Raw genomic sequence first — 25,366 nt, 5'->3', positions numbered from 1 at the left:
TTTCTCTGGTGTTTCTGCATTGTCAGGATATTTTTGTCATAATAATGCCTTAAACACACACACACACACACACACACACACACACACACACACACACACACACTCACTCACCAACTATACTCATGAGATGGGGCTACACACACCCACACACACACACACACATATATATATAGTTATAAACCATAAAATAGCATTATTTAAGAATGTTAATAATTCAAAAACTATTTTGTTATGAATAATTATCAATATTTAATTTTTTTATGTTATAAAGAAAAGCTTTCACCTGTCCCTCTCTGTCCCTGTTTCAGTCCCTGTCATTCCCCTTCTGACTGTGCCTCTGAGTGAGCTTTGCACATCTCAGTGATGAGGCTTATTATCACTTCAAACTTTCTCACACACAAACACAGACACATATACAAACACAAACATGCACAAAGTGTGTGAAATGTCGCACCGCTGATTAAAACTAGCATGTTCATGAGCTATTTCTAGCCCTTGCATTTGTGTGTGTATGTGCGTACATGTGTGTGTGCATGTGTACGTCTGTATTTGTGTGTGTGTGTGTGTGTGTGTTTGCGTGTCTGTTGTGGGTGGTAAATGGATTAGAAGTCTTAAGAGTGACAGATAAAGCTCTGGGAGAACAGAGGTTTTTGATTCTGGCTCTTTCAGTACAGTCTACTGACAAGAACGACTCTTGCAACATATTCTCATAAACATACACATACAGACACACTTATGACACACTAGTTAAGGGGTGCAGATGTTAGTGTATAAATATAAACATGGGAATACACAACCACACAAACATACACTAACAAACACACCCTTTGTCATTGTCATCTAATTTAAAATGACATGAGCCACCCCTCCTGTCCAGACACTCCCACTTCCTCAGTAGAAACAGCAATGAGGGCACTAATGACATTGTGTGTGTGTGTGTGTGTGTGTGTGTGTGTGTGTATGTGTGTGTTAATAGCACCCAGGGGGCTGCAGTCACGCCCTGAAACCCGACAACATTCTCCAGACTTATCTGACCAGACAGATGTCCATACACTTCAGTGGCTAGTGTTCCAGTGTTTGTGTGTGTGTGTGTGTGTGTGAGAGAGAGAGAGAGAGAGAGAGAGAGAGAGATAGAGAGAGAAAGAGAAGGGGGTTGATCTGTGCAAATTCACGTTATAGGGTGCGTGAGCATATGTATATAAATGTTTGGCATTAGTCAAGTATCACAACACTTAATAAATAATATCAAATATATGATTTTGTTTCTGTGCACAGTATAGGCAACAGTATCGGAAACTCCAATACAGTACTGCAAAGTGTTTAAAAGTAGGTAGATGTGTACAGAGAAGGAGAAATCCATATATGAGTGGAGGTTTTAAATAAAAAAAAGACAAGTTACTCAAAACCTTAACTTTAATTTAAAAGGAAAAACAGAACCAAGCCCAATTCAGTACACTATTTTTTTCATTGACTTTCTTTGCTTGAATGTGTCCCTGAAATTCTTACCTAAAAATCAACACAGTAAAACCAGTTTCCTGTTTTAAAGCTAACTTTAACTACATATGATCTGTGATAGAAACTTTGAGAGATACACATTGTGTCCGTGTGTTTGTGTGAGTGAGTGTATGTGTGTGCTTTCAGTGAGTGTCAGTGAGTGTGTGTGTTTGTATCTGTCATGAATGTATAAAAAGTTGGGGCTCTTATCTCTGTGCTGCTGACTATGTGCTGGGGCACAGCTAGGGGGCACCCCCCCCATTGAGCCCATTTATCAGTCTGCATCAATAACTGCCCCATGCCACAGAGCCTCCCCTAGTCTCTCCAGACTACCTTCTGCCCCCCATAAACCACCTACTGCTCAGGAACAGAGCAAGCAGTCTGTAACACCATCAATCACACACGCACACACACACATGCACACACACACACACGCACGCACACACACGCACAGCCAGAAAAGGGGAAAGACAGAGAGAGAGAGAGAGAGAGAGAGAGAGAGAGAGAGAGAGAGAGAGAGAGAGAGAGCGAGAGAGAGAGAGAGAGAGAGAGAGAGAGAGAGAGAGAGAGCGAGAGAGAGAGAGAGAGAGAATACAATGACTAGAATGCAGGCAGTATGGTCAAAGATTTCTTTACAAAATTAGTAGTGGACACTGATTTAAACATGCCTACTGAGCTCAAGACGTTATGTTATAGGAGAGGAACAGAGGAGAGAGGAATTAGAGACCCCCCACAGGTCTATAAACAAAACTAAAAGAGTTGATAGAAATCATTAAAGCCGACAGAGAGATTGTAAAGGACACACAGTAAGGAGGCTGTGCATGTTTGTGTGTTTGTGCGCATACACAGCACAGTTGTGATTCTAGAGCTATGGAGCCACTCTGTGTGTGTGGCTGGTTGCCATGACGCTCAAGCACGTCACATGGACTTGATCTCTCCAGAGGCCTTCGGTCTGCACACAGATCACCATGGAGTGCATTATCTCTCCCTCAGTCGTCTCTATCCCTCTCTATCCTTCCCTCTGTCTTCTTCTCTCTTACTCCTCCCTCCCTCCTTTCTTGACAAAACAACATATTAACGAATAATAATTTTGAATACAGGACAAAGAAAATGGGCTAAAAAATAATTCAGTTTTCACTACATTTGTGTTCGCATAGGACTGAATCAGCTGAGCTTTATGAAGCTCCTTAGCCTCTCCCAGACAAGTCAGCCCCCCCCCCCCCCAAAGCAGGGTGGCTTAAATGGGTGTAATTACATGAGAAGATGAGCAGCATTCCTTCCTAAGGGCAAAGTGATTACAGGCCCTGCACTCTAGACTCCCTACAATTACCCACTCCTGTCCACACAAACACACACGCACGCACGCGCACACACACCTCTCATCTACTCTTTCTTTCTATGTGCCACTCTAACTGATTACCCAAGCCCTATTCAACAAGACATGTGGAGGACAAATACAGATACAGACACACACACACACACACACACACACACTAACATTTGCAAAGTTATCTCAACAAAAAGAAACTCCCAAGGCACACAAACAAAAAATGACGTCTCTGTCCTCATTCAGAGGATAGAATACAAGCTATACTCACACATCTATGACAGATTAAGAATCCTGAATGCACAGAATGACCCTCTCCTGGCTGACCTCGGGCCCTGCCTGGTCCTCTCAGGCCTTGTGTGGCCCTCATGCTCGCCCAATGCCTCCTCAGAAGTGCATTTCAGGAGCATGCTCTCATTGCCATATAAGCCGACAACCCGCTTTGAAATTGACATGCTGACATTTCTTTCTTTCTGAAACCTGCTTTAAGCAGCAGTGGAGTTAGTCAGGGACTGTTTTATGTTTTTGCTGACTCCATCATCATTCCTATACTTGTGAGGATCCACATGCACATGCACTAGACAAGTGACAAACACAGCAACAAGTAACTCTCACAACATTACTTGCAATATTTGATATGCATGCCTATACACATTATTTACTCATTTTAGATTCGAGCAATGTTGTTGGCTGTGACAAAGCTAAATTGTTGCATTTCACATTCTTTTTGTCTGGAGAGACAGACAAAAGGGCAGGCAAACAGGCGAAGTATGCTCATTGTGAACCAAACAGCTGCCCTGACCCCGACCCTTTTTCCAGGAACTCCCACGGCAGCAGATGCCAGCCCCATCCCACTGTGCACTGCACCCTTCCTTCGCCTGTCAGCCTCCAGCAGTATCCCCACCCTGTCCACTCATCGGTCCTAATCCTGTACTCCATCCACCCCCTTCCCTCTAAAAGCAGTTCATCAACCAGTTAACTCTAAGTAACAGACACCAGTCAGACAGGAAACAGACACACACTATTGACAGACTCTCTTGCACGCCTCGTGCACGCACACAGACATCCGCGCGCACACACACAAAAACAAACACAGATACAGACAGTATGTTTTGTTCTGTATAAAAAAAAAAAGACAGCAGTCATTACATATCTGTGTCTGTATACATTACCATTTTTATGTGAGAAGCTTAAGGAGTTTCTGCTTGAATAAATGTTATTTGAAAAGAAGATCTCAGCTGGGATTTTAAAAACCCACCATAAGTCTCTGGAATTCCCAATCAGGAGCTGCGATTATAGAGTCCCGACCAGTCCAGGAAGCCTATGTCCCTGAGGTGTGGGAATGACGCGGTTTGCCGCAGGGTGCCCGGGTAGTATCTCTCACCCACCATGCTTCTTTCATGCTGTGCGCTCGGGCATACAGCCATTTGACCTGCACTGGCAATATGAACTGATGTCTGGCCCTTACCAATATGAAACCCCAGCCACAACAATGATGTCCCAACTTCAGGAAAGGTAAATATCCAGTGCTCAGGTTTTTATGTGTTGGTAGGCCTTACGATCCATGAGTTTTTGTGCTGTGGCTCTTCTGTACCAACGGACATCGGCAATATATCAAAGGGATTAGCAAAGCAGCACAAATATGTAAAAGCTATGCATATATACTTGTCATAGTAAGTGAAACAGATGGTTACTGAAAAAACTGAGATTGCAAAAACAAATAGATCAAATGACATTGCTCTGGCTGAACAAAGGCAAGCCATGAAGAAGCTCTTGCATTACTCTTACATTAGTAAGAGTCAAAATAAACCAACGAGTTAATGATCGTCCACAAGTTATTACTCACGGTTGTTCGAAAACCTCTGCTGCTGCAGTACTGAAACAGGGCCTGCCAGCTGTGTGCATGGGTATGAACATGTGCGTGGACCGCTGCATCATCAGTATTACTGAGTGGGCACAGGGGTTTTCACATGGAAACACCCTAGTGTAAGTGCGTTTGTGCTTACTATGTGGAAGTAAAGAAAAGACTAGGAGAGGAGGAGGGGAGGAGAGGAGAGGAGGGGGGGAGGAGAGGAGAGGATAGGAGAGGAGAGGAGAGGAGGAGGGGAGGAGAGGAGAGGAGGAGGGGAGGAGAGGAGAGGAGAGGAGAGGAGGGGGAGGAGGGGAGGAGAGGAGAGGAAGGGAGGAGAGGAGGAGGGGAGGAGAGGAGAGGAGAGGAGAGGAGAGGAGAGGAGGAGGGGAGGAGAGGAGAGGAGGAGGAGAGGAGAGGAGAGGAGAGGAGAGGAGAGGAGAGGAGAGGAGAGGAGAGGAGGGGGAGGAGGGGAGGAGAGGAGAGGAGGGGAGGGGAGGAGGGGAGGAGAGGAGAGGAGGAGAGGAGAGGAGGGGAGGGGAGGAGAGGAGCGGAGGGGGGGAAGGGGAAAGGTGAAGTCTTATATGACTATGCAGGTGCAGAGATGCGGTGGGGGTGTGAGAGCTGTCAATGAGTGTTTACAATAAGAGCTTGTGACTAGGCTCTCCAGAGGAAAGAGATGTCAAATGAATCAAACTTCCTGCAAAAATTACATCAGACTCACTCAAGAGGTGATAATGAACACAGAGGTATGGAAGGAGCCAAGCTAGAGAGCAAGAGAGAACGAGACAGGAAAGGATAAGAGCATTATGGAATGAAGAAGAACACATGTCAATATAGGATAATCCATTTGTACCTAAAAATTTAATAAAAAGGCCATTTTAAACATTTTTGCTGTAAAAATAAAAGCAAGACAAAGGTAGGAGCTCAGGGTGAATAAAACCATGTTCAGATAACCAAGATGTGTGGGTGAGGAGGAGAGGGACAGGTAAAAAAAAAAAAAAGTGTGCCACTGGGAAAAAGAGAAAGGTGGAGGGAGAGAGAAAGAGGGAGAAAGTGAGAGAAAGAGAGAGAAAGATGGGGGGGTCTATTCTCAGAGTGCTTTCAGCACCACTAGCAATCTAGGGCTGTTTTTGTCTTTAGTGCTGCTTCGGTTAGAAAGCTGTATTCATGTAATGTGTTGTGACAGCGTTGATTCTTGTGACTAACTGCTTTGGCAGTGCTGCTCCTCTGTCATGCTAATGAAGAGTTGTGGAGAGGAGCTCGATTGACAGTCCATCGACATGTTACACCCCCCACTCTTGTGTGTGGACAAATACCAACACACACACACACACACAGACACACACACACACACACACACACAAACAATCAAACATGCAAAAATGCACAGATGCCTAGTGGTAAGCACAAGAAGGCTTGAAAGGCCTGATAATGGTATAATACTACTTGAACAGTCACAGATGCTGAGTGACAGGCATGGTCAGTCACTAATGTAAAAAGATAAGCAGAGATATACTTCAGCTGCTGTAAACACACACACACACACACACACACACACACACACACACACACACACACACAGCATTGATGCAGAAGGACTGGCGTCATTCTCCTCTGCCATTGCGTCCCCTTGCATCAGAGAGATCCCCTAGTGTCTGGCATAACGCTCAAGTACAGAAAGCACAACAGTAACACACACACACACACACACACACACACACACACACACAGGGAAATGTATTTCAGGGAAATACATGAATACATACACAGATTCACACAGAAAACAAGGAAGGAAAAGCACAGACAGAAAAATAAAGTCATAAACCATTCTCATTCCCCCATCACTGGGTAAACAAAATTTGTGTGAAGGAAAGAGATCTATACAGTAGATACTGCAGACAGAGCGACAGTGAGTGAGTGAAAAAATGGAGTTGTACATCGATCTGCATTGGCTCTGGGCTAAGTGAACGAGTCCTTTGCTCAGCTTAATTAAGGTTAATGTTGTCCTCATCCTGTATCTCTCTCTCCTTCTTTCACTCTTTCTTTCTCTCTCTCCCTCTCACCCTCCCTCTCCCAACATCTCACTTGCCCTGTTTTTTTCTTTCTGCAGGCCTAGAAAACCACTCTACGATCCACTTTTACAACCTCATTTTAACCTCCTTCTTAACCTCTGACCTTTGACCTGCTCCTAACCTCACATTTTCTCACCTCAGCATGTAGATGGTTCCCTCTTTTCCTCTCCCCACTGTCTCCATCAAAGCGGCCATAAAAAAGCTCTTAATGGCTAAATGTTGTTTGCTCACATTATTGCCTATTTCCTACCCATGTGATTCAGCACTCACTTTTAAATTATTCACAAACAGTCACTGAGGTGCTGATGCATCTTCCCAACTTATGAACAGCTGTCATTCCACCATCTTCCTCACTTATGAACTTGACATTCGTTTCGGAAAGAAGTAGCTGAAACTTTTGCTGTGAAAAGTTAGGAAAAGTAGCATGTGAGCTAAAAGCCATGATAACCATGTAAATGCCCAGAAACATATACGGCACTGTTAGGTCTGACACAGTGATAGCTCTGGTGATCAGTTTCTTTTGATAGCCCCCTCTTCACTACCATGACCCAACATTACTTGGCTGCAGAACACACCAAGCATGGGGAGACCACCCCCATCCACTCTATCCCACCCCACCCCACCCCACCCCACCCCACCCCACCCTCAGCCCTCCCCAACCTGCCTCATCCCACAACCCACCTCACATCGCCCAAACCCACTCCACCTACCCCTGCCTCATTCTGCTCCACCCTGCCTCACCACACCCCAGCCCACCTCACCCTATTCCATTCTGCCTCACCCTGCCTCACCCCGCCCCACTATGCCTCACCCTCACCCTGCCTCAGACCAGAGGCACCAACATGCGGTAGAGAACAATATGTCACCAGTTCCAGTCTTAACTGTTTTTTCCTAACTGTGTACATTCCTATGCACATTAAAGAAGTGTTATTAAGAGCAGGCTTTGGCTACAAAGAGATTCAGCTGCAGACAGACAGGAGCAGGAAGGAGAGTACTAGGAGCTGGGTTCCTGGATGTAGTCACAAGTTAGCGGTGCTGGGTGCCACAAGGTGACCGAGCTTCCTGACAGTCCTGACACTAATCCAAAGTGATACTCCAGCACCTTGCCACACCTCCTCCACCCTCCCTCCCCATTCACTGCTCCTCTGGTGTGGCTCCTCACCGTCTCCTCCCACTCTCTGGCTCACACCTCCGTGGGCGAAAACACACAGCAGGGGCTAAATCCCCTTTAACATCGATGCAGTGCAGCTCAGAGACACAGACAGCATGCCAACTGCTAGCTCTGCTGTCTCCTGTCATCCTTCCAAAAGTCACAGTAACAATCTGTTGCAAGTTTCCATTATTTGTTAAAATTTTGGTTCTCAAATATGGTCTCTAGTATCAAATATGGCCTCTAAGAGTCTACAGATTGTTAATGTGATGTTGTATTGTAATCATTTCTTTTTTTCTAATTTGTTTTTTCATGCTGCCTGTAATCTTAACACATTCTGTTCATGACGAATCTGTGGCTGCAATTTTAACATGCTCTGCATGCCTCTGGCTGTCCCTGGGTCAGATCCTTTGCACATAGCAGAGTTCTCCAGGCACTTTGGCCTGATGCAGTCACTGCCCCCAGTGCAGTGGGGTCTAACAGGGGCTCTCTGCAGTCCACCAACGTTCGGCGACAACCTCCGTGCTCCGTGCTTCCCATTAACATGATAAAGAGGCTTCTCATCAGCGACTGCCTCTGGCCAAGAGCTGACACAAGATTTACCTTCAGGAGCACGCCCTACAAGCCCATCCAGAGATGGGCACTAGCCTGCTGTGGAGCTCTGAGTGGAGGGTGGGTGCTGATGACAGGATGGAGGCTATTTCTGACGCCCTAATTTATTCTAAGTCAGTATTTTAGAATTCTCAGACAGGAATCTTATGGAGGAGGAATTTCACAGAACAACAGTAATAAGGCACACAGGCCTAAAGATGCAGCGAGAAAATCAATAAAATGAGAGAAAGAGCGATGAAGTGAAGACATAAAAAGAGATACAAAAGGGAGATATATAAAGGGAAAATGATGCAGGTGGAGTTTGACCTGGTTTCAGAAGCACAGTATTGATTACCTTAAGATGAAAACCAGGCAAAGAGCATATGCTTAAAAAAAGAAATTGAGCAAAAAGGGGGAAAAAAAACTGGCAAAGACGAGCCAGACACCAACTCAGACACAGATTTAAACCGAAGACAAACGAGATTAGAGGTGGTTAGCTTGGATGACTGAGTAGAACATCCTACACTATCACACTTCAGAGCTTCAGATGAGGCATAGGGAGTTGAGACGATTGGCAAATCCAGCAGGATTACAAACCAATAACCGAGATTAAATTAAGAGGTCCATTTATACATGGGATTAGATTGCACCATATGGGGATGCTCTAGATGTCATAGATTGGGTAGTCTGTGGAGGGAGGAGGGGGTTGGACCATAGCTTTCACATATTAATAGCTACAATTCCCTGGGTAGATTATTGCAGTCAATCATTACAATCATTATAGATTATGTTTCCATGGGTAACCATGATCACTTTGAGAAATCAGAGCTAAATCACATTGCCAGAAAAACATGTTTCAGAGTTTCATGAGTAATTGCTTAAAAATAACCTACAGCATGTTCAATAACACACCCACAGAGAATGAAAGAGAAAGAGAGAAACAGAGAAAGAGACACATACACACATGTGAGTGCGTGCACACACACACACACACACACACACACACACACACACACACACACGCACACACACGCACACGCGCGCACATGCACACATGAAACAGACATTATTCCTAAGCATCCCCTTCGGGAAGCCCTCAAGCTACTTAGGTCCATTGAACAGGCTTCTTCAGTGGGCCAGGGGTCCTTGTGGAGCATCTGTCAGCAGTAAGGAGGAAAGCCTGTCACTGTGGCTGCGACCAATCTCAGGGGTGCTTTAATCAACCTGCACCACTCACTCAAAGCAGCTGATGTGTTGGAGCGGTAGGTCCTTGAATGAGGTGCATCCCGGCAGGTGTGTCCGGGAGGTGAGGGGGTGAGCAGAGGGCATGGCAGCAGTGGAATCACAACCCAGAAGCTGAATGGATAAAGGTCATACCAGCCTGTCCCGGCGACCCTCTTAATGGCCGCTGTCAATTGGATCATTTATCGATCACAAAAGGAAAAGGCCCACTCTAATCTGCCAAGCCTGATAGTATGGGGGTTGGAGCACTTGCCTTCAAAGCTGGTGAAAATGAATGTTGGTGTGTGAGTAGCAGGCTTGGGTGTTTCCAGATACTAATTCCCTTTGTGTTTGTCTATGTGCCAAACTGCAGAATTCATGAAAGCATCTGTCAAAGATGATGGAGGTACAGTAGTAAAACCAAATACAAGTTAAAACAAATACATGCTGTCAAAATGGCAGCATTATAAAGTATATGGCTTTGAGCCCTACTAAAATTGTATGTAACCCAGAAAAAGAACTTTATAAAAACATAACACTAGCAGTTAAACATTTAGAAATGACTGCAGAGAAACAGTGAACTGGAGACTTTCCTGAACTAGAACTCAAGAGCCCAAAGCAAATGGATCACATATGCATTAGTTATGTTGCTGCCTTCACCTAATCTGCACTGAGCGGGAATCTTTATGCATTGTGACTCATACATGCAATTTCCATAAAAGCCAGTAACAATGTCAGCAGAAAAGGAATGATGAGAGCACAGCAGTCATATCTGGTTTATAAGACAACATCCGAAAAACAAGTGGGCATGTGTGCGAGAAAGAGAGAGAGAGTGCAATGGTGAGGGAATGAACAGCAGTTGAGTCAGTACACACAGCAAATGAGACTTGAGGATATGGCTGGAGAAATAAGTTCTCCACTGTAGCCCAACGAGCCAGAGCCGCGCTCCCACACATCCCATATCCCAGCCTCATCCAGAAGAAATACAGAGAGCCACAGACAGTTGGGCTGGGCTTGAAACGAGAGAGTGAGAGGCAGTGAGGGAGAGACTGTGGAGGAGCAGGTGAATTGGCTAGCATGTGAGCCCGCCAGTCACGTGCCGGAGGTGCTGATATTAAATGGAGTAGTGACCAATTACTTGGTAGTGCTCTCAAATCTCTCACCTCATAATCTAATACAGCTCTCTTCAGCCTGGCCCACCATATCCTCCCAAGCGCTCCCTGGAGGAAGTAAGACTAATGAAATGTACAGCCCAGCCCCGCCACACCAACGGCCAGCGCAAACACACAGGAGGCTCCTCCATCCTCCTCATATGAGCAAATAAACCGTGTCTAATATGCAGTTAGGCCCTCGCTTTCATTTGTTTAGCCTCAGTGTGCACTATATAGTCCACAGAGAGACGACGTGTTATTAAGAGAAAAGGGAGAAGACCAAACTAAGTCTCTTTGTCCTGTTGTGACTCTGGCGGTGTGTCTGAGATGGAGGCGTGCCGTGGCTCAAAGGAGGGAGCAACAAACCCATAGCCTCACATTCAGAGCAGTGGACGGCTCAGCCTCACTCATCAAACAGAAAGAGACGGAGAGAAAGAGAGAGAAAAATCAAGTGCTGGCGCTTTACTGAGGAATGGGGTGCAAGGTGCATTTCTACACACTGTGGAACCAAGAACAAGCTTAATTTTACAGGACCAAACACGCTGTATTATTTACTATCATCTTAGAATGATGCCACATTCACAGACAAATTCAGATAATGGAACTGTGCATGGTTATTTTCTTAATATATGATGAAACTGCACGCACGCACACGCACGCACACGCACGCACGCACACGCACGCACGCACGCACACACGCACGCACGCACGCACGCACACGCACGCACACGCACGCACGCACGCACACGCACGCACGCACGCACACGCACGCACACACGCACGCACACACACACAGCTTAGGTCATACCAGATACACACACATCAAACAGAGTAACAGAGGACCATGTACGACAAATGACCTCATTTCCACTAATCTGTTCGGGATCTGTTCTCCGGACTGCTCTCCTCTTTTTCCTCCCTCTCACGTTTCCATTCTGGGCTCATAGGCGCACGTTTCAACAAAGCAGTCATTTTTGATCTGTCATCGGTGGTTGTGGTAGCATAACAATACACGTTAGCAGATGTCGATTTTTTCTCGTTACCATTTTTCCACAGTTTTCACTGTCAGTGTCCTTGGAATCTGGGACAACGACAGAGTTTTAATCAATTTTCTGAGTAGCATGGCTGCCCGGTCAGTCAGGCAATCCTCAGGGGGAGCTGGGGACAGGCCCAGCAATAAAAATAATACAAAATCTAATCTGAATTATGGTTGAAAGAGATTAGAGTACCTTAATCCTGTGAATAAACAAACGGGGGAAAAATTGCTGAGGTGGTGTGGTGTGTGTGTGTGTGTGTGGTAGTTCTGAGGTTGACAACACTTCCATCAAAAACCCTCTAATCTGTGAGCCAACCCCCCACTGCCTACCCCTCGTCTATCTGCCTCTGTCTTTGCTTCGCCAGAGACCTTTCTACCCCTCCCACTTCTCCCTTTTACTAGCCGGCCTCTGTCTGGGCCCGAGAGCTAATCTGAAATCCACGGCTGAGAGTCCTCCTGTGGCAGGCCTCCAGCATGCCGACCTCAGCTCTCACCCAGCCTGCCACAGAATAAAGGCCTCCCTAATGGGCAGACGCCTCAGCCAGCAAACGCAAGGCAGCCAAGGGACGATCCTCTTGTGAGTGACAGATCTCACAGCAAGGGAGAAAAAAAGCTTCTTTTTTTTTTTTTGTTTTAAAAATAATTCACCTTTAAAGTAATAAATGTTTTCGTCCTCTCAAACATCCCTTCATCTTCTTCAGGGAGGTTATGTGGTGAGTGTGGCCAGGCCAGGGGCGGGGAAGACGGCAAACAGCACTGCTCGAGCACAAGGAGCTTCTGCAGAAACCTGCCGAGCTCGTTGGAACAGGCCAAGCAGTTGCCTGGCCTCTATTCCCACTCAGTGGCCTGCGTTGTTTCCTTCATCCCTTGAGAGCGACTCCACGTCAAGGTAGACATTATGATGGACGGTCACATGTACACACGCTTTTCACTTTGATACACACAGAGAGCTGAAACTCATTATGATTGGTAATGATTAAAATGATCTTTGAGCTTATGCGTTTCTCTGTTTCTCTTCCTGCCTCTTGGTTTGGAGCTACACCCACAAATAGTACTGTTCTCCTGCTATTAAATCACATTTTTAATGTGTGTTTACCACAAACCATATGTAATTATATACATCAAGAACTTCTAAATTTGAACTAAAGTGTCTGAGAGAAGAATCGCTTGTAGAGCAAAAGAAGAAGAGAGCTAAGATACGACCACTGGAGCCCTATGACTTACTGCGCCGTCCACTCAGGTGAAATAAGCACAAGCTCATGCCAAGCAGCTCTCCATAAGCTCTGAGACAGAAGACACCAGTTACCAGTTGGATCAAGCCAGTCTGACGGGCCTTTTATCTCTTCCTATATCAAAGGAATTTACAGCTGTTTTCTGTTGTGCGTGGCTACAGACGCCCTCCTCCAGTGTGTCTCCATGTAATTATGCGTGAGAGCACCTTCATTACACCACTGCTCCCCACACCAGATGAAAGACATGCATGACACAGCCATGTAATTGCTCCTTCTCACTGAAGGAGGAGACACTGGGAGGCAAAAGGAAGGGTGAGGCTTTGTATTCCCGTACATCCTGTTTACTACGCCCTCCTGCTTCTTCTCTCCTCCCCTCCCTGTGGCTTTGGGCCGTGATAGTCAAAGTGGCTCCGGTCCATGAGGGGTTCGTTATTCCTCCATTGCCTGAGTCTCTAGGACAGATGTGTAAATTGTTCTAATGCAGCCAGGCAGCCTTAGCCTTAGCGTTTAACAAGGCAAGATTTATGCACTTTACGTCACTGTAAGACTGTCAGTCATGCATTCACACGCGCGCGTGCGCACACACACACACACACACACACACACACACACTCAAATGTTGTGTGGGTGGCCGCTGTCAAATGCATACATAATCACCTTTACACAGGCGTGCCGTTCCCTCCTGAACTCACCCTGCAGCTTTTGCCAATTACAAGTGCCCAGCATTTAATCACCAGAGCCACACAGCAGGAGAACCATGAGCAGCCTCACGCCCATAGGAGTCAGCAGCACGCCTCACTATTTGACTGGAGTAACAAGGGGAAAAGAAGCAGACTGTGAGTGTCCTGAGACGCCACCATCAAGTGCCATCGGAGAGTTCACAGAGGTAGCGCTTCTAAACCAGCTTAGTGAAGCAGAGAGAATTAATTGTGCTTTAGAAATGGATTTTAAGAGTAAGCCTTCAAAGGACCACATCGACAGGAGCACAGAATAAGGATGGAGGAGCGCTTTAAGGCTCTTTTATTTATTTTCACCTGGTTTGGATCTTAATACAAACAGCAGAATTAAGGACCTCTTATTATGTAAAATGTGCTCTGTGACACCCCCCCCCCCCCCCAAATCAAGTCCATGTTCTCCAGCATGTTTTTGCCTGTTCCTGCGCCTGGACTGGACTCTGCCCAGACCTCTCCCCATGCAAGAGTTAGGGCACCCATTCAGGCCATCTCCCCACGTCTGCTGGCTGCTTGTCCATGTGTCTGCAGGTCCTCTTAAAGCCTGCAATCAGGACCAGGATCAATCAGAGCAAGCCTCATGCCGTCCCCCTGCAAGGCATTAGATTAACAGGCATTACACGCAGCAACTGTTAAAGAAGGGTAATTTCACCTGCCTGATGAAGACCCGAACAGCGCAGACAGTCGGCCATATGAAAAGACTGGAAACCCTGCTGCCACTGCTAGACATGTTGAGGCACAGAGTGATTCTCATTACACAAGAGAGGCAGGAGGGGCAACTCATTTCACCTGTCCATCATACGAACTTAACATCCCATTTCACAAGCCTCAGCAGCTGTCTTTTAAGTTTGAAAACAGACGGCATTTCGGATCATGTAATGTCAGCCCGAATGACACACTGGCCCAGTGTTTGACACACAGTAAGACCTGAAGTAGCCATCAGGGCTCTAGGGCTGGAGTACTGTCTGATCAGACCACTCTCTGCATCCCTTAATACATTAAATCTAACAGCTCACACTGATTTTCGCTGGTCCTGAAAGATCACTTTCTAAATGAGTCTGCTGCGCAGTCTAATCCTCCTCTCTATGCTGCGTCCCGTACTCTTCTACATGGACAGGCAAACACCCTGCACATCCTCCATGGGGAGAAGCACTCTGACAGCATAATGTCATCTTTTCTTAAGTTGAAGTCACCCAGGCACACTTCTAGATCAATTGATCTGGCAGAAACGTCCAGTCTGTGTCTCGGCCATCGATCAATAGATGCCTTCTAGGCGGTTGCTTTATCAGGCCGGTGGGGGCGCACTGCCTCCACAGGGTGCAGTGTGATGAGACGTCAAATTATGGGACGGGACAGAACAGGATGAGGTGGGGTCGGGCGGGGCAAGGGGGGGGCGGGGTGGGAAGAGGCAGGGCAGAGGCGGAGTAGCGAAGTTTGGATCCACCCTTGCGGAGAGTTAATGAACTTACAACGGTCAGCATGGCTATCCATCTGCTTCCATAATCCCCATAAGCGCTGGCCATGCTGGGCAGGGCGCTCGGCTTGCTGAACCCCGACTGAGGGGCCGGGTGGGAGCGCAGGTGCGTGGGCCACAGCCAGACGCGAGGGCCGCTCCTTGTCCGGGCGACGTGCGGCGGGCCATGCCCGGCTTGGCTCCCACAGTGCCGAGCTGAGCACGCCCGCTAATCACAGCGGGGCAGCAGCGCTCAAGCGAAGCAAACAAAGAAGTGACAGGGAGGTTATCCATGGCACCCAGCTGCCTATCAGCAGGTAAGAGGCTTGAGGTGAGCTGGACAGGCTTCCTCTTGCACACATAAATACCTGAAGGTTTATATAAACGCTAGAAAAAAAAGAAACTTGGCAGATGCCAAGGGAGTGCTTCCAGTACAGAGGCAGTAAAGAGCAGTCAAAGGCCACGCGCACGGTCCTGCGGACTCTCATTCCACTCAGCAACCCACACGTGCAAGACGCACGGAAGAGCAGGCGAAGCGTGTAGAAGCACACACTGACTGAGCACATGTCAGATCCAGAGGGAGACCTTCCTATGACACCAGCTGCTGCAGTCCTCCTCTCTTTAACCTGCTCTTATTTGCTTTTCACTCACCACCTCACTTGCTCACTTATTTATTCCATCACAAGGCAGGCAGGAACCTGTCAGACTCAGATTAGGTGTTGGTGGAGTCCTAATAACAGAGTATTAATGCTCCTATAAAATGCAAAGGCGAAGCAGGAGAGAGAAGGATTCTGCACTCGACACGTTGTATTACCCCAGTAGGATATGCCTCGCAGCCAGCCCAGCGATCAGACTGCTGTGGAGGCTAAGGCTAAGTCCAAGCTCCACTTGCTTCCACTCTCTGGATGGCCATCCAGACACCTGGGCCTCATGCTTGCCCTGTCTTCATGTTAGATGAACACTCTTATTAGCACCTCTTTTGTGTGTGTGTGTGTGTGTGTGTGTGTGTGTGTGTGTGTGTGTGTGTGTGTGTGTGTGTGTGTGTGTGTGTATGTGTGTGTGCGCATATATTGGAAACACTGTGTGAGGTCTCCTACACATTTCTTTTTAAGAGTGCTTTATCACACTGCATCACCCCTCACTGACCAGGAGCGCACACTTACCCCACAACAATGACAAACCAGCTGCTCTGTGTGTGAGCATGCATGGTCTTGTCTGTCCCTCTTCTGGGGTGTTATGGACTCCCCCATTCAGCCCCGGAGTGGCAATGGACACTAGGAGTACCCTAATAAATCCCCTCTCCTCCTTTCCGTAGCCCCCAAAAGATGCCCCCCACAGTGCCGTCCCCCCAGGGCAGATGGGAGCCTTAATAGGCATTAAAGTTAGAGAGATAGGATTCTCCACACTGCCTTCTAAAGAGCAGCTTCCCAAACCCCTGCTACAGTGCTGGGACGTGAAAGGACAGAGACAGAGAGAGGATCACCACACATGAAGAAGAAGAAAACGAAACCCAGATTGGAAGGATAAGAGGAAAGAGAGACGGACTGGGATTTCAAATATTCTCAAAGGAACTAAAAGTAGAAACACGACAAAAACAGGCCAAATGAGAGCAAAGATAAAGGCTAAGAGAGGAGCTGGCTGATATCCTCTCAAAGACTACCCTGGGACACAAAAATAAAGACTTGAGCTGCCATTTCCCACACGCACACACTTCAGCCAGCATCTGTGTCAGAAACGCAAACACACACATACACACCTACACAGGCAGAAATAGCACCCAGATTGGTTTGGGCCTAATCTCCAAGCTTGGACTGGGCTGAACTTCCCTTTGAAGAGGAAAAGATTGGCTAAGAGCATGTGGGAAATGTGCATGGCCTCAAAAAGTCTCTCTGCCAGTGCAGGACACACAAACGCAGGCAGGAGAGGTGCTCGCATGGACCTGGCCCCAGCTCTCATGACCCTCTGAACAGGGAGGGCGTGCCACATCATCTACACCCACACCAAAACCACTGGAAGCCCTACAATGTTATGGAAATGCCCTTGACCCCTATGGTAAGATGCCTGAAAGGATAGTTTTCTATAACCAATTACATATTAAACATTATGCATCACAGAATGACTCAAGAAATATAGCAGGACACCTTGAAATGCAACATATGGGAACAAACACCAAAAAACTAATTAGACTAGGGTGTAATGAGCAAAGCCACTTCAGACATTAAGTTCTCAGGCAGGCCTGCATCAACTGCTGAGTAGATTGGGCCCACCTCTCAATCAGAATCAGGCTGTCGACCATATCAGAACAATTAAACGCTACAGACACGTGGGGCACCAGGATGAGGAGAGACATGCTCTTCCTCGTGAGTTAATGAGATTGAGGCGCTTGTAATTAGGACTCGCAGTGAGCCGCGCATGGTGGCAGGTGTGAGGCAGTTTCACCAAGCGGCTCCACAAGGGCCGCACCAAACACGTTGGGAGTCCGCTCTGCCAAAGCCATGCTGTGGCTGGCACCTACACTGCCTGTAATGCCTGGAACTCACTGGGCTCTTACTGTAGCTTCTACTGTAGGAGATCAAAGCACTGTGGCACTGTGGGCTGCATAGATGGCCGCAGACAATGAAAATACTGCAAAAGGAACGGAAAAGCTTCAGCACAGCGAAAGTGGCAGAATAAGAGTGCAAACTTTCGCATGTCGGCTCTCGACCCCATTGTTTGGACACAACTGAATAAGAAGTGTGACTATGAAAAGAGAGCAGAGGCAGAATAAACATACACACACACGCTCATGCATTCTCTGTGCCTGGCTTTCAGAAGAGCAGGCCAGCCTGCCCCTCACCCCAAACACCCCACACACAGTGGCAGTAAAGAGCTTCTCTGAGCCCTCCATTCAGGGTGGATACAAAGCCACCCCACCGAGTCATTCTTCTGCAGACCCTGTCACTCTCCACCCATCTGACCCTCCCCACCCCAAGCCCACCACCCATCTGCCATAAACCTGACTGGGGTGAAGAGACTCCCTCTTCTTTTTCTCATTCATCTATCCACTGTTCAACCTGACTTTATTAAAATCTCCTCCTTTCCTTTCCCATCATCTGTTCCTCCACCCGCCCCTTCAGCTCCTCCTGTCGTCATCACTCAGTACTTCTGGAACGATCCTCAGATCTTCCCGCAGTCATTCCCATCCTGCTGTTCCGAAGGCTCTAGTATCCTGTCTGTTAAGTAAGTTTGTGGCTTTTGTGTTTGCTTGGAGTGCAACTAATTTTCATCACTTGTCCAAACAGACTTTTGTGACTACTGAAAAGAATATATGAGAGGTTTTAGTCATCAGACCCATTGATATCAGTTACTTTTAATATCAGATTCTCAGTAAACGTTTTTACTGAATGAATGAATGAATGAATGAAGTTATATTTATATAGCACCTTTCAAGGAACTCAAGGTCACTTTACAATTAACACACACACATATCATGTTTTATTATCATGTTTATTTTAATACTGGCATTTATTTATTTATTTGGCTTCACTTTTCTCAGCTGATTTTACCAACTGCTCACCACACCCCACTCTCTCGCTCTCTGTCTCTGCTCTTTGCTGCTGATTTTTTGCTGCTGATTTATGGCACACTACATGTACAGTATTGGCAAAGCATTAAAAATGTCCACCATTAAAACGTAGCACACTAGCCATCACTAAAAGCCTTAAGAAAAACAACTCCCAGAGACCTGCTCCTTGCGCTCTCTATGTCTCTCTCTCTTTCTCTCTCTCTCTCTCTCTCTCTCTCTCTCTCTCTCTCTCTCTCTCTGTCCATCTCGTCTCCTTGTCCCAGACTGTGCCAGGGACTTAATGATGCTTGAATGCCACTGCTCCTGACTTCTCTATCGCCTCTCCTTCTCCGTCACTCTTATGTAATAAACGAAAACTAAAAACCAGTCCCTTCACTCCACCTATCTCTATGTTCTTCTCAAAGGTTTTTTCCATCCCCATTCCTTCCCTGTCCACCCATCTCTTGTCTTGATTATTAAGGGCTGGGTGGGTACTGAGGACTAGCCTCACTCCCTCACACGCAGATGTGTACAGACGTGTGTAGACACACAGCATTTACTGCAATGTTGATCTAATCTTACTGACTCGGCCTTGGTTTCAGCGATTCAGAGTAAACGATTATCAGGTCAGACCATTCTCACACCACCCATGCACAAATGACCACATGCACAACACATTTCCAATTCCAGAGCAGACATAGACAGGTCCAGACACACATAGACATACACATGCACATTCGCATGCCATATAAAGGTTCTGAGCAATCATAAACAGGTTTAAAATATTAACAAGGGCCACTTTGCAGTGATGAATAATACAGGGTTGGGGAGTGAGTGGAACACCAGTGATCTCCAATACGCTGCCCTCACTTCTCCCTCCCAAAGCTCCCATTAAACTAATGCACAGCACAGCACTGCAAGTCACACTCTCTAACACCAACATATGCATTTTCTCTCTCTTTCTCTGTGAAAGACAGATTGTTCCCTTCTGTCCCTTCCATCCTCTCCTGCCTCTAACATTTTGTTTAACCACTTCTATTAACTTTAAACTCTCATTTTCCTTCTTCTGTTCATCTCTGAGGCCATCTGTTTCCATGTCTGCAAACTGTACTGTACTTCCTGACATGCTGCCGATCGTTCTGTACATACCCCATACACAAGAACACAAGTGGCTGACAAATCTCAGCCCTTTAACCAGCACTGGGAAAAGAAAAAGACAACCTTTTCCCATAGTTAACCAGCTGCACCTCCATGATCTGCAAACACTGCAGGAGAATTCACAGAGCCCTGATGGGGAGGGTCAGACATGTTCTGCTCTCTAAAGATGATGGCCTGGGGGACATGAAGGTTCGCTCCACCCAATTCCATATGCTTTGACCTTAAGCAATAGAGGCTAGCTTTAACCCCCCCCCCCCCCCCCCCCCCATTCCAGCATCCCTTCTGGGCAGTGCCTCTGTCCCCTAGTCTTCTCTTCCCAATCCATACCACAGCACTCCAAGGTTTCGCCTCAACTATAAGACAGTTATTACTCAGTAATACATCTACAAACACATGCAGGCAAGGACCAACCAAACAATATAAACAAACACTCATACACATGCATACCATACAAGCAGATCCAGTCCTCTCTCTCTTTCTGTCTGTATTGAACAGAGAATGCAGAGATATTCTCAAACGCATATGCAAGCACACACACACAAACATACAATCACACAGACAAGCATGCACACACCACAAACACACACACACACACACACACAATCATGAGTGAGGAGCCTGATGGGCAGAGAAGCCAGACGTGGGTTCCTGGCAGTCTGGGTAATTAATGTTCATGTCAACACTCAGACAGCATTCTCATAGAAGAAATCTGAGCTCAGCACATCCGTACGTGCACACACATACGTGCACACACACACAGGAGCTGGGGCCTAGAGAAAGAATAAAGGAATGGACAGAGTGAGAGAAGATGAATGTTATCTGTCTCGACCATGCTATGTTACAGACTAGTTGAAAAATGTACTGGTGTCTGTGTCTCGCTCACACTTTGGCTAATGTCTGTAGAGCTACCAGCAGTGCCATGATCCAGCCAGGCCTGAACAAAAGCCCACCTCTTCTGTCTCCAACCACACTCACCGTTACGCTCTGTAGATAACGTTTCTCATCCTGAGCATTTCAATTCAAAACAGTGTTCCCTTATTAAGCATAAGCAGCTTTTCTGGGCTGCTTGTTCTGGAACAACAGGCAGGGGTGGGGAGGTGCAGGGTTGCTCTAGTTAAAACATCATACCATCAATAAATGAGATAGGAAAGGACTGGCTACAGGGTGAAGTGTAAGACCATGTGGTATGTTTAGTAAGGGACAAAGCAGGACCTGGGACACCAGGTATAGAGGTATTCTAGTTACAACCCAGTGTCCAACCCAGTTACAACTCATCTAACTCTTACTTACTTCTCTTTATCTCTTCAAGGAAGAAAAAATAAATAAATCACTAATCCACCTGGCACAAGAATGCTCAAGATATACTACATTGGACATAACTATTAGATAATCCTTTATGATATTAAGCATTAGGATATTTTGATTTTACAGTAATATGAAGGCAAATATTACTAAAGCCCTAGATAATGCAAATTCTCAAATACTAGGTCTTTCACAGATCCAAACATTGTGTTCTTTTAAGTATTTGTGACCCATTTTAATTCACCAAGCGAGTCAATAAGTGACAAAATCTACTTAGATAAACTTTGACAACTTTCAAATACAGTGGATGGTACTGACAATTACCCAAACAAATCGCCAAATATAACTAAAACAATAGTGTCATAATTTCAGACATAGCTAGATTTTTCGTGTATGGCATACTATCACTCAAATACCCGGGTAAAAAAATAGATGCACGTTTCATATTGAAAGTATTTTGAGAAGAAATATTTCAATAAATTATTTGTATTATTCAGGTGGCCAGTAGACTGGTAGTGTAAACGAACGAGCTAACGACCTGCTAAATTGATCTCACCCAAATCCATTCCGTCGAGAGCACATAGACGAAAGTGTTTTTCGTTTCAATTTTTTTTTTTTAAGTTACGTTTTATTTATTTATTTTTTTCCTAGAGTCCTGAAGGCAACGAACTAAACTTTAATTACTTTCCGAAGGCTGTGGGGGTTATACGTTTCCCCGCTGTCTGAAATCGGAAAAAGAGTTTCAGACTTGTTACTGTGAAACAAGCGAATAACGGAGCGCATGCAGCAGTCACACACTATCTTTGCAAATTTGACGCTAGTGTTCCATCCTGAGCCCGCAAAACAGTTAAATGAATAAATGAATGAAGGAATGAAGGAAGGAAGGAATGAATGAATGAATGAATGAAGGAATGAATGAATGAATGAATGAATGAATGAATGAATGAATGAATGAATGAATGAAATAATTAATTGATTGATTAGAAAATGTTGACATTTCATCTACATAATAATAGTAATAATATGTGAAAAAAATATCTTGGTAGAAAATAACTTATTCCAAGTATAGCTTCATTTAGAATATCTGAGCCACCTGCTCCGATTCAAAGAGGGCGACTCCGGAACATATTAGATCTAGGTAAATAGCAGCGCTTATCAACCATAATATGACACTGTTGCCTAAAGCTTGTGCTTGTTTACCTTGTTTCCTTGGTGGATCCTTACTATTTTTTTCCATTGAAATGGCACTTTGTTAACCAAGAACAACTGTTGGCAGGAGTAGGAAAATAATAACAGAGGTTGGGCCGATTGGAGGCTGATACAGCATAATAAACCATGTAGGGTCATGTCTTGATTTATAGGAAATTCATTCGAACACTTATCGGTGACTTATCATCCCATGTGCATAGCTTTGCCCTACTATCAAGATTGGCTCACGTCCAACAAAGCAGACCATCCTCATCTAATCTATATGTTTGTCTGTGTATAAAGCTTGCTCAACAAGCCTCTTATCACTTATCTGGGGTTTATGTGTGTATTTATTTTCAAATTGTGAAGTCAGGGAGTCTAGTAAGCGACTAAATTTCTCTTCCTTTTATAAACAACTATGGCTGAAACTATACATTTTTCATACAAATGAATAAAACCGTTTGTGTTTGTGAATAAAATGCAATATATAAAAGCATTAAAAGATGTTTGTATCAAGTTTCAAGGGCTTTACATCGAAAAAATTACCTGCATTGCACATGAAGGTTCCATAAATGAGAATTACAGTTAGTAGAGCACCGGGAGCTTGATCACGCTGTATCCACACACAGAGCATCTTTCTCGGTTCTGTTACTGCGAAATGTCCCAGATGCTCTCGAAAAAGTTGTCCTTCCGCTCTCTATGCTGGTCGACTCGCTGTGGAGGGCACGATATTTCCTCAGAAAATACACTGTTCCGTAGCCACAAATTCAGTCAGTGCCCTCCAACTTCGAAATGAACCAAAGTTCCGCTCCGATTCAACACTTACAGAATGAGAATGCTCAGTGTGGGCAGCTTCAGAAAGTAACGCAGCTGTTTCTCGCGTACCAAGGACATGCTTAAAATTCAAGAGATTTCTATCTTAATGATAGTTACTTCAATATCTAACGACACTAGTAAAACGAGTCCATTTCGACTTGGCCAAATGGGTTTGACTACGATATAGCTTGGGTGAAGACGCAAAAACTTGTCCGCCAATAAAATACCGCAGTTTGACAATCTCCACTGGTGCCAGCTGTTATCTCTGAAGCGCCATTCTCCGAGCGCGTCCTGTCTTATCCGTATAGTGAATACTCAGAGAGTAAACACGAACACGGCGGGTTTGAACGCCGACTTGAAATCCCAGCCTCTGGACTCCCATTTCCCGGTCAGCCAATCATCGACCATCTCCTTCCGAGAGAAGGCTGGAGAAGTGAGGACGAGTAGTCCGAGAGAGAGGAATAGAGATGTGCTGAGTACTCAGAAACCCCGGGATGGATTTTCATGCGTCGCGGAGAGGAGTGAACTCTTCAATAACTTAATTGCTCGAATGTCTTTACAGTAGCCGACACTTACAGAATAATCACATAATTATGACAAGTACCATGTAACACGTGGCGTTATAAATGAATGACCTAGGTCTACCAAATAAACTACTATGAATGCAAAATAATATAGTATCTTACATTCAAACAGGCGTAGCCTGTATGAGCAAGGGACAAGATCTAGGCTTCCAAAGCAACCAATCTGATATATAAGAAGATTAACCTTGCATCTTGGTTAAGTCATTGCATCTTGGCATTCAGTATCCATTCAAAATGAGTCAACTCATAGGTTTCAATCAGGTGTTCAATGTCGTTGTAAAGTGTACCACACGAGGGTGCCGTTTCCTATCTACTTAATAAGTTACTTGAGACAAAAACACGTGTCGTTGAAGTCATAATTTTGAGCAATTTTGTTAATGGCTGTACCCTATTTACATTTACATTCACTATACAGCGCTTGGCAGACCCTCTTTTCCAAAATGACTTAAAAAGTGCTTTAGTGTCTACCCGGAAATAATTTATCTTTAGGGGTGGCAAATTGCAGAATTAGTATCATATAGGCCTGAGTTTAAAAGATTGTGCTATGTCATTGCCAGACTAAGGAGTCAACAATACAAGCTCTATGCCATTCCATTTTAGACCCATCATTTATCACACAGATAAATCCCAGCTGAGCTTAATTAAATCTGTAGGTGTTAATTCAAGATGTTTCTGTGCACTAGCGTGTTAGTGATAGTTTGTTTGGGTTTTGTTTGTTTTTTTGGTTTTTTTTGCAGAAGAAAACTGCGCATAGTGCATCTGATAGAAAAAAAATGTATTGACTTGTTTCCCAAGATGCATATAACAATATTATAACTTTGCCAGTAGATTTAGTATGGAGAATTTCACCATTTCACCATGAGGTCATTTAAATGCCCCATCCCCCAACTCCCACAAAACAGGAAGCTCCCAGTATAGACACAGATGTCTTCATGATTTCTAAATTTATTCAGAACATGTTTTGAATAACAATAAATATCAAATTTGTTTTTCAAATTACACATATTTGTATTACATTTCAACCCTTTGGAAACCTACACTGCAACTTCTGCAGTTCCAGTAGGTTATACTCAACCTGACAAGCAGCATGGTTTGTGACCTTGTTTTAAGGCAGTGAATTTTCTGTTTTTAAAATAGGAGATTTTTCAGGTTTCCTGAAGGCATAAACAATTGTTTTGCTATACAGTATTTAAGGTAAATGAGAAGCTCCAGAAGAGTGTTAAGTTTCTCAGTAGTAAAATAATTGACAAGATTGTGCTGTACATGACTATAAATGAGGGAAACAACAATTTTCATAAATTTTAGGTTAAAAAACAATGAGCCTGATTTGTTCAAATGTTTTGATTGGTTGAACTGCCATAGATGGAATCACAGACAATATCCAAATATGAAAGATTCCATCACTCTCTGACTCTTGCAACTTTTATCTCTTTCCAAAAGCTTCCTTTTTAATGTAGGACTGAG

The 25,366-nt window shown here is 45.2% G+C and overlaps 1 protein-coding gene across 4 annotated transcripts in view; it reads right to left on the bottom strand.

The window, feature by feature from the left end:
• The window catches only part of unc5b (unc-5 netrin receptor B), a 42,055-nt gene extending 18,357 nt beyond the window's left edge, over window positions 1-23,698 (bottom strand). For all 4 annotated transcript variants that reach the window (XM_035531793.1, XM_035531794.1, XM_027031166.2 and 1 more), the window contains exon 1: window positions 23,049-23,698. In XM_035531793.1, the coding sequence (XP_035387686.1) occupies window positions 23,049-23,136 (88 nt within the window). In that variant the 5' untranslated portion in view covers window positions 23,137-23,698. The remainder of the gene's footprint in view (window positions 1-23,048) is intronic.
• Between the last annotated feature and the right edge of the window lie 1,668 nt (window positions 23,699-25,366).

Source organism: Electrophorus electricus, chromosome 11 (genome assembly GCF_013358815.1).
Source record: "Electrophorus electricus isolate fEleEle1 chromosome 11, fEleEle1.pri, whole genome shotgun sequence".
NCBI lineage: Eukaryota > Metazoa > Chordata > Actinopteri > Gymnotiformes > Gymnotidae > Electrophorus > Electrophorus electricus.
Note: the sequence above shows the minus strand (reverse complement) of the source record. Positions and strands in the feature narration are given on the sequence as shown.